Here is a 13,757-nt window from a genome sequence, read left to right on the forward strand (position 1 = left end):
TTGTCAGCAGGGTAAGAGCTGTTATGAGCAGGGTAAGAGCTGTTATGAGCCGGGTCCTTTTTATTTATTTTGGGAAGTCGAAGACCTTCTTTTAATCTGTAATACTCAGGTGAAACACTAGAGGGCTGATGAGCTGCTTTTGTTGTGTGAATTTTATGCCACCATTGTATGAAATGTGTGTGTTTTTTAATGAAGGTCTGAGCTCCATCCCTCTCCTCTCTCTAAAGGACATCTATTTACAAAACCCTGCTGTGCGCTGGGATGACATTATAGGCCTGCAGGCCGCCAAGCGATTAGTCAAAGAGGCTGTCGTCTACCCTATTAAGGTACAGGCCACCATGCGTTCTCTGCTGCCGGACCACTTCCATTCTATTTGTGAATATGTCTCCACTAAAAGCAGAAGGAAACAAGGTGCTGTTATTACTGTTGTTACCCAATAAGGGTCGAACAGACAGGCCTTTAATGTCCTATCACAGCCTAATGATGACACCGACACACATTATTCTGTATGTTACTTTACCTGACCCTCCCTGTGTCCGCTGAGGTCCAATCCTGTGTATGTTACTTTACCTGACCCTCCCTGTGTCCGCTGAGGTCCAATCCTGTGTATGTTACTTTACCTGACCCTCCCTGTGTCCGCTGAGGCCCAATCCTGTGTATGTTACTTTACCTGACCCTCCCTGTGTCCGCTGAGGCCCAATCCTGTGTATGTTACGTTTATAGACATGGTTGTATTGTGACGGGGATGTTTGTAGACATGGTTGTATTGTGACGGGGATGTTTGTAGACATGGTTGTATTGTGACGGGGATGTTTGTAGACATGGTTGTATTGTGACGGGGATGTTTGTAGACATGGTTGTGGCGGGGATGTTTGTAGACATGGTTGTATCGTGACGGGGATGTTTGTAGATATGGTTGTATTGTGACGGGGATGTTTGTAGACATGGTTGTATTGTGACGGGGATGTTTGTAGACATGGTTGTATTGTGACGGGGATGTTTGTAGACATGGTTGTATTGTGACGGGGATGTTTGTAGACATGGTTGTATCGTGACGGGGATGTTTGTAGACATGGTTGTATTGTGACGGGGATGTTTATAGACATGGTTGTATCGTGACGGGGATGTTTGTAGACATGGTTGTATTGTGACGGGGATGTTTGTAGACATGGTTGTATTGTGACGGGGATGTTTGTAGACATGGTTGTATCGTGACGGGGATGTTTGTAGACATGGTTGTATTGTGACGGGGATGTTTGTAGACATGGTTGTATTGTGACGGGGATGTTTGTAGACATGGTTGTATCGTGACGGGGATGTTTGTAGACATGGTTGTATTGTGACGGGGATGTTTGTAGACATGGTTGTATTGTGACGGGGATGTTTGTAGACATGGTTGTATCGTGACGGGGATGTTTGTAGACATGGTTGTATTGTGACGGGGATGTTTGTAGACATGGTTGTATTGTGACGGGGATGTTTGTAGACATGGTTGTATTGTGACGGGGATGTTTGTAGACATGGTTGTATTGTGACGGGGATGTTTGTAGACATGGTTGTATTGTGACGGGGATGTTTGTAGACATGGTTGTATCGTGACGGGGATGTTTGTAGACATGGTTGTATTGTGACGGGGATGTTTGTAGATATGGTTGTATTGTGACGGGGATGTTTGTAGACATGGTTGTATTGTGACGGGGATGTTTGTAGATATGGTTGTATTGTGACGGGGATGTTTGTAGATATGGTTGTATCGTGACGGGGATGTTTGTAGACATGGTTGTGTCGTGACGGGGATGTTTGTAGACATGGTTGTATCGTGACGGGGATGTTTGTAGACATGGTTGTATTGTGACGGGGATGTTTGTAGATATGGTTGTATTGTGACGGGGATGTTTGTAGACATGGTTGTATTGTGACGGGGATGTTTGTAGATATGGTTGTATTGTGACGGGGATGTTTGTAGATATGGTTGTATTGTGACGGGGATGTTTGTAGACATGGTTGTATTGTGACGGGGATGTTTGTAGACATGGTTGTATTGTGACGGGGATGTTTGTAGACATGGTTGTATTGTGACGGGGATGTTTGTAGACATGGTTGTATTGTGACGGGGATGTTTGTAGACATGGTTGTATTGTGACGGGGATGTTTGTAGACATGGTTGTATTGTGACGGGGATGTTTGTAGACATGGTTGTATTGTGACGGGGATGTTTGTAGACATGGTTGTATCGTGACGGGGATGTTTGTAGACATGGTTGTATCGTGACGGGGATGTTTGTAGACATGGTTGTGTTGTGACGGGGATGTTTGTAGATATGGTTGTATTGTGACGGGGATGTTTGTAGACATGGTTGTATTGTGACGGGGATGTTTGTAGACATGGTTGTATTGTGACGGGGATGTTTGTAGACATGGTTGTATCGTGACGGGGATGTTTGTAGACATGGTTGTATCGTGACGGGGATGTTTGTAGACATGGTTGTATCGTGACGGGGATGTTTGTAGACATGGTTGTATCGTGACGGGGATGTTTGTAGACATGGTTGTGTCGTGACGGGGATGTTTGTAGACATGGTTGTGTCGTGACGGGGATGTTTATAGACATGGTTGTATCGTGACGGGGATGTTTGTAGACATGGTTGTGTTGTGACGGGGATGTTTGTAGATATGGTTGTATTGTGACGGGGATGTTTGTAGACATGGTTGTATTGTGACGGGGATGTTTGTAGACATGGTTGTATTGTGACGGGGATGTTTGTAGATATGGTTGTATTGTGACGGGGATGTTTGTAGACATGGTTGTATTGTGACGGGGATGTTTGTAGACATGGTTGTATTGTGACGGGGATGTTTGTAGACATGGTTGTATTGTGACGGGGATGTTTGTAGACATGGTTGTATTGTGACGGGGATGTTTGTAGTAGACATGGTTGTATTGTGACGGGGATGTTTGTAGACATGGTTGTATTGTGACGGGGATGTTTGTAGACATGGTTGTATTGTGACGGGGATGTTTGTAGACATGGTTGTATCGTGACGGGGATGTTTGTAGACATGGTTGTATCGTGACGGGGATGTTTGTAGACATGGTTGTATCGTGACGGGGATGTTTGTAGACATGGTTGTATCGTGACGGGGATGTTTATAGACATGGTTGTATTGTGACGGGGATGTTTGTAGACATGGTTGTATCGTGACGGGGATGTTTGTAGACATGGTTGTATCGTGACGGGGATGTTTGTAGACATGGTTGTGGCGGGGATGTTTGTAGACATGGTTGTATTGTGACGGGGATGTTTGTAGACATGGTTGTATCGTGACGGGGATGTTTGTAGACATGGTTGTGACGGGGATGTTTGTAGACATGGTTGTGGCGGGGATGTTTGTAGACATGGTTGTATTGTGACGGGGATGTTTGTAGACATGGTTGTATCGTGACGGGGATGTTTGTAGACATGGTTGTATCGTGACGGGGATGTTTGTAGACATGGTTGTATCGTGACGGGGATGTTTGTAGACATGGTTGTATCGTGACGGGGATGTTTGTAGACATGGTTGTATTGTGACGGGGATGTTTGTAGACATGGTTGTATCGTGACGGGGATGTTTGTAGACATGGTTGTATCGTGACGGGGATGTTTGTAGACATGGTTGTATCGTGACGGGGATGTTTATATGGTTGTATCGTGACGGGGATGTTTATATGGTTGTATCGTGACGGGGATGTTTATAGACATGGTTGTATTGTGACGGGGATGTTTGTAGACATGGTTGTATTGTGACGGGGATGTTTGTAGACATGGTTGTATCGTGACGGGGATGTTTGTAGACATGGTTGTATCGTGACGGGGATGTTTGTAGACATGGTTGTATCGTGACGGGGATGTTTGTAGACATGGTTGTATTGTGACGGGGATGTTTGTAGACATGGTTGTATTGTGACGGGGATGTTTGTAGACATGGTTGTATTGTGACGGGGATGTTTGTAGACATGGTTGTGTTGTGACGGGGATGTTTGTAGACATGGTTGTGGCGGGGATGTTTGTAGACATGGTTGTATTGTGACGGGGATGTTTATAGACATGGTTGTATCGTGACGGGGATGTTTATAGACATGGTTGTATCGTGACGGGGATGTTTGTAGACATGGTTGTATCGTGACGGGGATGTTTAGAGACATGGTTGTATTGTGACGGGGATGTTTATATGGCTGTATCGTGACGGGGATGTTTGTAGACATGGTTGTATCGTGACGGGGATGTTTGTAGACATGGTTGTATCGTGACGGGGATGTTTATATGGTTGTATCGTGACGGGGATGTTTATATGGTTGTATTGTGACGGGGATGTTTATAGACATGGTTGTATTGTGACGGGGATGTTTGTAGACATGGTTGTATTGTGACGGGGATGTTTGTAGACATGGTTGTATTGTGACGGGGATGTTTGTAGACATGGTTGTATTGTGACGGGGATGTTTGTAGACATGGTTGTGTCGTGACGGGGATGTTTGTAGACATGGTTGTATTGTGACGGGGATGTTTGTAGACATGGTTGTATTGTGACGGGGATGTTTGTAGACATGGTTGTGTCGTGACGGGGATGTTTGTAGACATGGTTGTATTGTGACGGGGATGTTTGTAGACATGGTTGTGTCGTGACGGGGATGTTTGTAGACATGGTTGTATTGTGACGGGGATGTTTGTAGACATGGTTGTATTGTGACGGGGATGTTTGTAGACATGGTTGTATTGTGACGGGGATGTTTGTAGACATGGTTGTATTGTGACGGGGATGTTTGTAGACATGGTTGTGTTGTGACGGGGATGTTTGTAGACATGGTTGTGGCGGGGATGTTTGTAGACATGGTTGTATTGTGGCGGGGATGTTTGTAGACATGGTTGTATTGTGACGGGGATGTTTGTAGATATGGTTGTATTGTGACGGGGATGTTTTTAGACATGGTTGTGTTGTGACGGGGATGTTTGTAGACATGGTTGTGGCGGGGATGTTTGTAGACATGGTTGTATTGTGACGGGGATGTTTATAGACATGGTTGTATCGTGACGGGGATGTTTGTAGACATGGTTGTATCGTGACGGGGATGTTTAGAGACATGGTTGTATTGTGACGGGGATGTTTATATGGCTGTATCGTGACGGGGATGTTTGTAGACATGGTTGTATTGTGACGGGGATGTTTATAGACATGGTTGTATTGTGACGGGGATGTTTGTAGACATGGTTGTATTGTGACGGGGATGTTTGTAGACATGGTTGTATCGTGACGGGGATGTTTGTAGACATGGTTGTATTGTGACGGGGATGTTTATAGACATGGTTGTATTGTGACGGGGATGTTTGTAGACATGGTTGTATCGTGACGGGATGTTTGTAGACATGGTTGTATCGTGACGGGGATGTTTGTAGACATGGTTGTATCGTGACGGGGATGTTTGTAGACATGGTTGTATCGTGACGGGGATGTTTGTAGACATGGTTGTATCGTGACGGGGATGTTTATATGGTTGTATTGTGACGGGGATGTTTGTAGACATGGTTGTATTGTGACGGGGATGTTTGTAGTAGACATGGTTGTATTGTGACGGGGATGATGGTTGTATTGTGACGGGATGTTTGTAGACATGGTTGTATTGTGACGGGGATGTTTTATAGACATGGTTGTATTGTGACGGGGATGTTTATAGACATGGTTGTATCGTGACGGGGATGTTTGTAGACATGGTTGTATCGTGACGGGGATGTTTGTAGACATGGTTGTATTGTGACGGGGATGTTTGTAGACATGGTTGTATCGTGACGGGGATGTTTGTAGACATGGTTGTATCGTGACGGGGATGTTTATATGGTTGTATCGTGACGGGGATGTTTATATGGTTGTATCGTGACGGGGATGTTTATAGACATGGTTGTATTGTGACGGGGATGTTTGTAGACATGGTTGTATTGTGACGGGGATGTTTGTAGACATGGTTGTATTGTGACGGGGATGTTTGTAGACATGGTTGTATTGTGACGGGGATGTTTGTAGACATGGTTGTATCGTGACGGGGATGTTTGTAGACATGGTTGTATCGTGACGGGGATGTTTGTAGACATGGTTGTATCGTGACGGGGATGTTTGTAGACATGGTTGTATCGTGACGGGGATGTTTGTAGACATGGTTGTATCGTGACGGGGATGTTTATATGGTTGTATCGTGACGGGGATGTTTATATGGTTGTATTGTGACGGGGATGTTTATAGACATGGTTGTATTGTGACGGGGATGTTTGTAGACATGGTTGTATTGTGACGGGGATGTTTGTAGACATGGTTGTATTGTGACGGGGATGTTTGTAGACATGGTTGTATTGTGACGGGGATGTTTGTAGACATGGTTGTATCGTGACGGGGATGTTTGTAGACATGGTTGTATCGTGACGGGGATGTTTGTAGACATGGTTGTATCGTGACGGGGATGTTTGTAGACATGGTTGTATCGTGACGGGGATGTTTATAGACATGGTTGTATCGTGACGGGGATGTTTATAGACATGGTTGTATCGTGACGGGGATGTTTGTAGACATGGTTGTATCGTGACGGGGATGTTTATATGGTTGTATAACATTCCTTCATTCTGTCCTTTAGTATCCACAGCTGTTCACTGGCATCCTGTCTCCATGGAAAGGTCTGCTGTTATACGGGCCTCCAGGTAACACACACACACCTACACACACACACCTACACACACACACACACACACCTACACACACACACACACTCCTAACCTCTCCTCTCAGGTACAGGTAAGACACTGCTGGCCAAGGCTGTAGCCACAGAGTGTAACACCACCTTCTTCAACATCTCAGCCTCCAGCATCGTCAGCAAGTGGAGAGGAGACTCTGAGAAGCTGGTCAGGGTACGTGGTTGTCTGATGTCCCTGTATGAATGTTAGACTGGGGTGTTTATTAGTTGACATAATGACCTCCTCTCTCCAGGTGTTGTTTGAGCTGGCTCGCTACCACGCCCCTTCCACCATCTTCCTGGATGAACTGGAGTCAGTTATGAGCCAGAGAGGGACGGGAGGAGGGTGAGTTACAGAGAGAGGGGGAGATACAGAGAGAGGGGAGGGTGAGTTACAGAGAGAGGGGGAGATACAGAGAGAGGGGAGGGTGAGTTACGGAGAGAGGGGGAGTTACAGAGAGAGGGGGAGATACAGAGAGAGGGGAGGGTGAGTTACGGAGAGAGGGGGAGATACAGAGAGAGGGGAGGGTGAGTTACGGAGAGAGGGTGAGTTACGGAGAGATGGGGAGTGTGAGTTACGGAGAGGGGGGGAGGAGGGTGAGTTACGGAGAGGGGGGGAGTTACAGAGAAGGAGGAGGGTGAGTTACGGAGAGGGACGGGAGGAGGGTGAGTTACAGAGAGAGGGGAGGGTGAGTTACGGAGAGAGGGGGAGTTACAGAGAAGGAGGAGGGTGAGTTACGGAGAGGGACGGGAGGAGGGTGAGTTACGGAGAGAGGGTGAGTTACAGAGAGAGGGGAGGGTGAGTTACGGAGAGAGGGGGAGTTACAGAGAAGGAGGAGGGTGAGTTACGGAGAGGGACGGGAGGAGGGTGAGTTACAGAGAGAGGGTAAGTTACAGAGAGAGGGGAGGGTGAGTTACGGAGAGAGGGTGAGTTACAGAGAGAGGGGAGGGTGAGTTACGGAGAGAGGGTGAGTTACGGAGAGAGGGGGAGATACAGAGAGAGGGGAGGGTGAGTTACGGAGAGGGGGGGAGGAGGGTGAGTTACGGAGAGGGACGGGAGGAGGGTGAGTTACAGAGAGAGGGGAGGGTGAGTTATGGTAACACTCTCTGTGTTACTAATGCTGCTCTCTGTGTTATTAATGCTGCTCTCTGTGTTATTAATGCTCCTCTCTGTGTTATTAATGCTCCTCTCTGTGTTATTAATGCTGCTCTCTGTGTTATTAATGCTCCTCTCTGTGTTATTAATGCTGCTCTCTGTGTTATTAATGCTCCTCTCTGTGTTATTAATGCTCCTCTCTGTGTTATTAATGCTCCTCTCTGTGTTATTAATGCTGCTCTCTGTGTTATTAATGCTCCTCTCTGTGTTACTAATGCTCCTCTCTGTGTTATTAATGCTGCTCTCTGTGTTATTAATGCTCCTCTCTGTGTTATTAATGCTCCTCTCTGTGTTATTAATGCTCCTCTCTGTGTTATTAATGCTCCTCTCTGTGTTATTAATGCTCCTCTCTGTGTTACTAATGCTCCTCTCTGTGTTATTAATGCTGCTCTCTGTGTTATTAATGCTCCTCTCTGTGTTATTAATGCTGCTCTCTGTGTTATTAATGCTCCTCTCTGTGTTATTAATGCTGCTCTCTGTGTTATTAATGCTGCTCTCTGTGTTATTAATGCTGCTCTCTGTGTTATTAATGCTGCTCTCTGTGTTATTAATGCTGCTCTCTGTGTTACTAATGCTGCTCTCTGTGTTAGTAATGCTCCTCTCTGGGTTATTAATGCTGCTCTCTGTGTTATTAATGCTCCTCTCTGTGTTATTAATGCTCCTCTCTGGGTTATTAATGCTCCTCTCTGTGTTATTAATGCTGCTCTCTGTGTTATTAATGCTGCTCTCTGTGTTATTAATGCTGCTCTCTGTGTTATTAATGCTGCTCTCTGTGTTATTAATGCTGCTCTCTGTGTTATTAATGCTGCTCTCTGTGTTACTAGTGCAGTTATCTGTGTTACTAATGTAGTTCTCTGTGTTATTAATGGCTCTGCTCTCTCTTCTCTGTGTGTTGCTGTCCTGGTCCAGGGGAGAGCACGAGGGCAGCAGAAGGATGAAGACAGAGCTTTTGGTCCAGATGGATGGACTGGCCCGATCTGATGATTTGGTTTTTGTCCTGGCAGCATCTAACCTACCCTGGTAGGTCTAACCCTAACCTACCCTGGTAGGTCTAACCCTAACCTACCCTGGTAGGTCTAACCCTAACCTTCCCTGGTAGGTCTAACCCTAACCTACCCTGGTAGGTCTAACCCTAACCTACCCTGGTAGGTCTAACCCTAACCTACCCTGGTAGGTCTAACCCTAACCTACCCTGGTAGGTCTAACCCTAACCTACCCTGGTAGGTCTAACCCTAACCTACCCTGGTAGGTCTAACCCTAACCTACCCTGGTAGGTCTAACCCTAACCTTCCCTGGTAGGTCTAACCCTAACCTGTCCTGGTAGGTCTAACCCTAACCTGTCCTGGTAGGTCTAACCCTAACCTGTCCTGGTAGGTCTAACCCTAACCGTCCCTGGTAGGACCTGGTGTTTGTCCTGGCAGCCTCTAACCTGCCCTGGTAGGACCTGGCGTTTGTCCTGGCAGCATCTAACCTACCCTGGTAGGACCTGGCGTTTGTCCTGGCAGCCTCTAACCTGCCCTGGTAGGACCTGGCGTTTGTCCTGGCAGCCTCTAAGCTGCCCTGGTAGGACCTGGCGTTTGTCCTGGCAGCCTCTAACCGTCCCTGGTAGGACCTGGCGTTTGTCCTGGCAGCCTCTAACCTGCCCTGGTAGGACCTGGCGTTTGTCCTGGCATCCTCTAAGCTGCCCTGGTAGGACCTGGCGTTTGTCCTGGCATCCTCTAACCTGCCCTGGTAGGACCTGGTGTTTGTCCTGGCAGCCTCTAACCTGCCCTGGTAGGACCTGCCGTTGTCCTGGCATCCTCTAACCTGCCCTGGTAAGACCTGCCGTTGTCCTGGCAGCCTCTAACCTACCCTGGTAGGACCTGGCGTTTGTCCTGGCAGCCTCTAACCTACCCTGGTAGGACCTGGCGTTTGTCCTGGCAGCCTCTAACCTACCCTGGTAGGACCTGGTGTTTGTCCTGGCAGCCTCTAACCTGCCCTGGTAGGACCTGGTGTTTGTCCTGGCAGCATCTAACCTGCCCTGGTAGGACCTGGCGTTTGTCCTGGCAGCCTCTAACCTGCCTTGGTAGGACCTGGTGTTTGTCCTGGCATCCTCTAACCTGCCCTGGTAGGACCTGGCGTTTGTCCTGGCAGCCTCTAACCTGCCCTGGTAGGACCTGGCGTTTGTCCTGGCAGCCTCTAACCTGCCCTGGTAGGACCTGGCGTTTGTCCTGGTAGCCTCTAACCTGCCCTGGTAGGACCTGCCGTTGTCCTGGCATCCTCTAACCTGCCCTGGTAAGACCTGCCGTTGTCCTGGCAGCCTCTAACCTGCCCTGGTAGGGCCTGGTGTTTGTCCTGGCAGCCTCTAACCTACCCTGGTAGGACCTGCCGTAGTCCTGGCATCCTCTAACCTGCCCTGGTAAGACCTGCCGTTGTCCTGGCAGCCTCTAACCTGCCCTGGTAGGACCTGGTGTTTGTCCTGGCAGCCTCTAACCTGCCCTGGTAGGACCTGGCGTTTGTCCTGGCAGCCTCTAAGCTGCCCTGGTAGGACCTGGTGTTTGTCCTGGCAGCCTCTAACCTGCCCTGGTAGGACCTGGCGTTTGTCCTGGCAGCCTCTAACCTGCCCTGGTAGGACCTGGCGTTTGTCCTGGCAGCCTCTAAGCTGCCCTGGTAGGACCTGGCGTTTGTCCTGGCAGCCTCTAACCTGCCCTGGTAGGACCTGGCGTTTGTCCTGGCAGCCTCTAAGCTGCCCTGGTAGGACCTGGTGTTTGTCCTGGCAGCCTCTAACCTGCCCTGGTAGGACCTGGTGTTTGTCCTGGCAGCCTCTAACCTGCCCTGGTAGGACCTGGCGTTTGTCCTGGCAGCCTCTAAGCTGCCCTGGTAAGACCTGCCGTTGTCCTGGCAGCCTCTAACCTGCCCTGGTAGGACCTGGTGTTTGTCCTGGCAGCCTCTAACCTACCCTGGTAGGACCTGCCGTAGTCCTGGCATCCTCTAACCTGCCCTGGTAAGACCTGCCGTTGTCCTGGCAGCCTCTAACCTGCCCTGGTAGGACCTGGTGTTTGTCCTGGCAGCCTCTAACCTGCCCTGGTAGGACCTGGCGTTTGTCCTGGCAGCCTCTAAGCTGCCCTGGTAGGACCTGGTGTTTGTCCTGGCAGCCTCTAACCTGCCCTGGTAGGACCTGGCGTTTGTCCTGGCAGCCTCTAACCTGCCCTGGTAGGACCTGGCGTTTGTCCTGGCAGCCTCTAAGCTGCCCTGGTAGGACCTGGCGTTTGTCCTGGCAGCCTCTAACCTGCCCTGGTAGGACCTGGCGTTTGTCCTGGCAGCCTCTAAGCTGCCCTGGTAGGACCTGGTGTTTGTCCTGGCAGCCTCTAAGCTGCCCTGGTAGGACCTGGTGTTTGTCCTGGCAGCCTCTAACCTGCCCTGGTAGGACCTGGCGTTTGTCCTGGCAGCCTCTAAGCTGCCCTGGTAGGACCTGGTGTTTGTCCTGGCAGCCTCTAACCTGCCCTGGTAGGACCTGGCGTTTGTCCTGGCAGCCTCTAAGCTGCCCTGGTAGGACCTGGTGTTTGTCCTGGCAGCCTCTAACCTGCCCTGGTAGGACCTGGCGTTTGTCCTGGCAGCCTCTAAGCTGCCCTGGTAGGACCTGGCGTTTGTCCTGGCAGCCTCTAAGCTGCCCTGGTAGGACCTGGTGTTTGTCCTGGCATCCTCAGAAGAACTGTGAGTGTATTTATCAAGCTGCTCAGGGTGTTGATCTAGGAGCAGGTAGAGATAATGAGGGTTCAACAGCTACAGGGTCAGGAGGTTACAGGTAGGATGACAGGTGCTCTCGGTAACAAGAGGTTTCTCCCCGTCTCTCTTTTTCTTCGTCTTCTCAGGGAGCTGGATCATGCCATGCTGAGACGTCTGGAGAAAAGGATTCTGGTTGGCCTTCCCTCTGGCCCTGCCCGACAGGCCATGGTCTCTCATTGGCTGCCTCCACTCAGCTGCACTGGAGGGGTGGAGCTACGCACCGAGCTGGCCTATGAGACGCTTGCACAGGTAGGGGGGAGGAACAGGGGGATCTCACATCTCTGTTGACTATATGATTGACTACTAAAAAGCTGTTCTTGCCATAATATGGTCTTTTACCGAACAGGCTATCTTCTGTAAACCTCCCCTACCTTGTCACAACACAACTGATTGGCTCAAACGCATTAAGAAGGAAAGAAATTCCACAAATTAACTTTTAACAAGGCACACCTGTTAATTGAAAGGTTATAGTAGTAGTTAAGTAATAGATGTTATCTTGTATCATAGTAAGTTAGCCAGTTGTAGTAGTAATAGATGTTGTTGTCTTGATATTTTAATACTAATATCTATATATTCTAGGCGACGGAAGGATACTCTGGGTCTGATATCAGGCTGGTGTGTAAAGAAGCAGCCATGAGACCAGTCAGGAAGATATTTGATGCTCTAGAGAGCCACCAGCAGGGTAAGGAAACAGCCATGAGACCAGTTAGGAAGATAGTAGATGCTCTAGAGAGCCACCAGCAGGGTAAGGAAACAGCCATGAGACCAGTCAGGGAGATATTAGATGCTCTAGAGAGACGTGAGATCAGTCAAGGAGATATTTGATGCTCTAGAGAGACGTGAGACCAGTCAGGGAGATATTAGATGCTCTAGAGAGACGTGAGATCAGTCAGGGAGATATTAGATGCTCCAAAGAGACGTGAGACCAGTCAGGGAGATATTAGATGCTCTAGAGAGACGTGAGACCAGTCAGGGAGATATTAGATGCTCTAGAGAGACGTGAGACCAGTCAGGGAGATATTAGATCCTCTAGAGAGCCACCAGCAGGGTAAGGAAACAGCCATGAGACCAGTCAGGGAGATATTAGATGCTCTAGAGAGACGTGAGACCAGTCAGGGAGATATTAGATGCTCTAGAGAGACGTGAGACCAGTCAGGGAGATATTAGATGCTCTAGAGAGACGTGAGACCAGTCAGGAAGATATTAGATGCTCTAGAGAGACGTGAGACCAGTCAGGGAGATATTAGATGCTCTAGAGAGACGTGAGACCAGTCAGGGAGATATTAGATGCTCTAGAGAGACGTGAGACCAGTCAGGGAGATAGTAGATGCTCTAGAGAGACGTGAGACCAGTCAGGGAGATATTAGATGCACTAGAGAGACGTGAAACCAGTCAGGGAGATATTAGATGCTCTAGAGAGACGTGAGACCAGTCAGGGAGATATTAGATGCTCTAGAGAGACGTGAGACCAGTCAGGGAGATATTAGATGCTCTAGAGAGACGTGAGACCAGTCAGGGAGATATTAGATGCTCTAGAGAGACGTGAGACCAGTCAGGGAGATATTAGATGCTCTAGAGAGACGTGAGACCAGTCAGGGAGATATTAGAGGCTCTAGAGAGACGTGGGACCAGTCAGGGAGATATTAGATGCTCTAGAGAGACGTGAGACCAGTCAGGGAGATATTAGATGCTCTAGAGAGACGTGAGACCAGTCAGGGAGATATTAGATGCTCTAGAGAGACGTGAGACCAGTCAGGGAGATATTAGATGCTCTAGAGAGACGTGAGACCAGTCAGGGAGATATTAGATGCTTTAGAGAGACGTGAGACCAGTCAGGGAGATATTAGATGCTCTAGAGAGACGTGAGACCAGTCAGGAAGATATTTGATGCTCTAGAGAGACGTGAGACCAGTCAGGGAGATATTAGATGCTCTAGAGAGACGTGAGACCAGTCAGGGAGATATTTGATGCTCTAGAGAGACGTGAGACCAGTCAGGGAGATATTAGATGCTCTAGAGAGACGTGAGACCAGTCAGGAAGATATTAGAGGCTCTAGAGAGACGTGAGACCAGTCAGGGAGATA

At 48.6% G+C, this 13,757-nt stretch overlaps 1 protein-coding gene across 2 annotated transcripts in view; it reads left to right on the plus strand.

Annotated features, from left to right (window-relative positions):
• Positions 1–13,757, plus strand: part of katnal2 (katanin p60 subunit A-like 2) — a 37,373-nt gene that overhangs the window by 20,685 nt on the left and 2,931 nt on the right. The window contains exons 9-15 of one of the 2 annotated variants that reach the window (XM_071342959.1): positions 228–326; positions 6,658–6,721; positions 6,810–6,928; positions 7,008–7,099; positions 8,819–8,929; positions 11,761–11,923; positions 12,254–12,356. In XM_071342959.1, coding sequence (XP_071199060.1) covers positions 228–326; positions 6,658–6,721; positions 6,810–6,928; positions 7,008–7,099; positions 8,819–8,929; positions 11,761–11,923; positions 12,254–12,356 — 751 coding nt within the window. The remainder of the gene's footprint in view (positions 1–227; positions 327–6,657; positions 6,722–6,809; positions 6,929–7,007; positions 7,100–8,818; positions 8,930–11,760; positions 11,924–12,253; positions 12,357–13,757) is intronic. The other variant, XM_071342969.1, reaches the window with a different exon arrangement.

The sequence above is a fragment of the Salvelinus alpinus genome, chromosome 1 (genome assembly GCF_045679555.1).
Source record: "Salvelinus alpinus chromosome 1, SLU_Salpinus.1, whole genome shotgun sequence".
Classification (NCBI taxonomy): domain Eukaryota; kingdom Metazoa; phylum Chordata; class Actinopteri; order Salmoniformes; family Salmonidae; genus Salvelinus; species Salvelinus alpinus.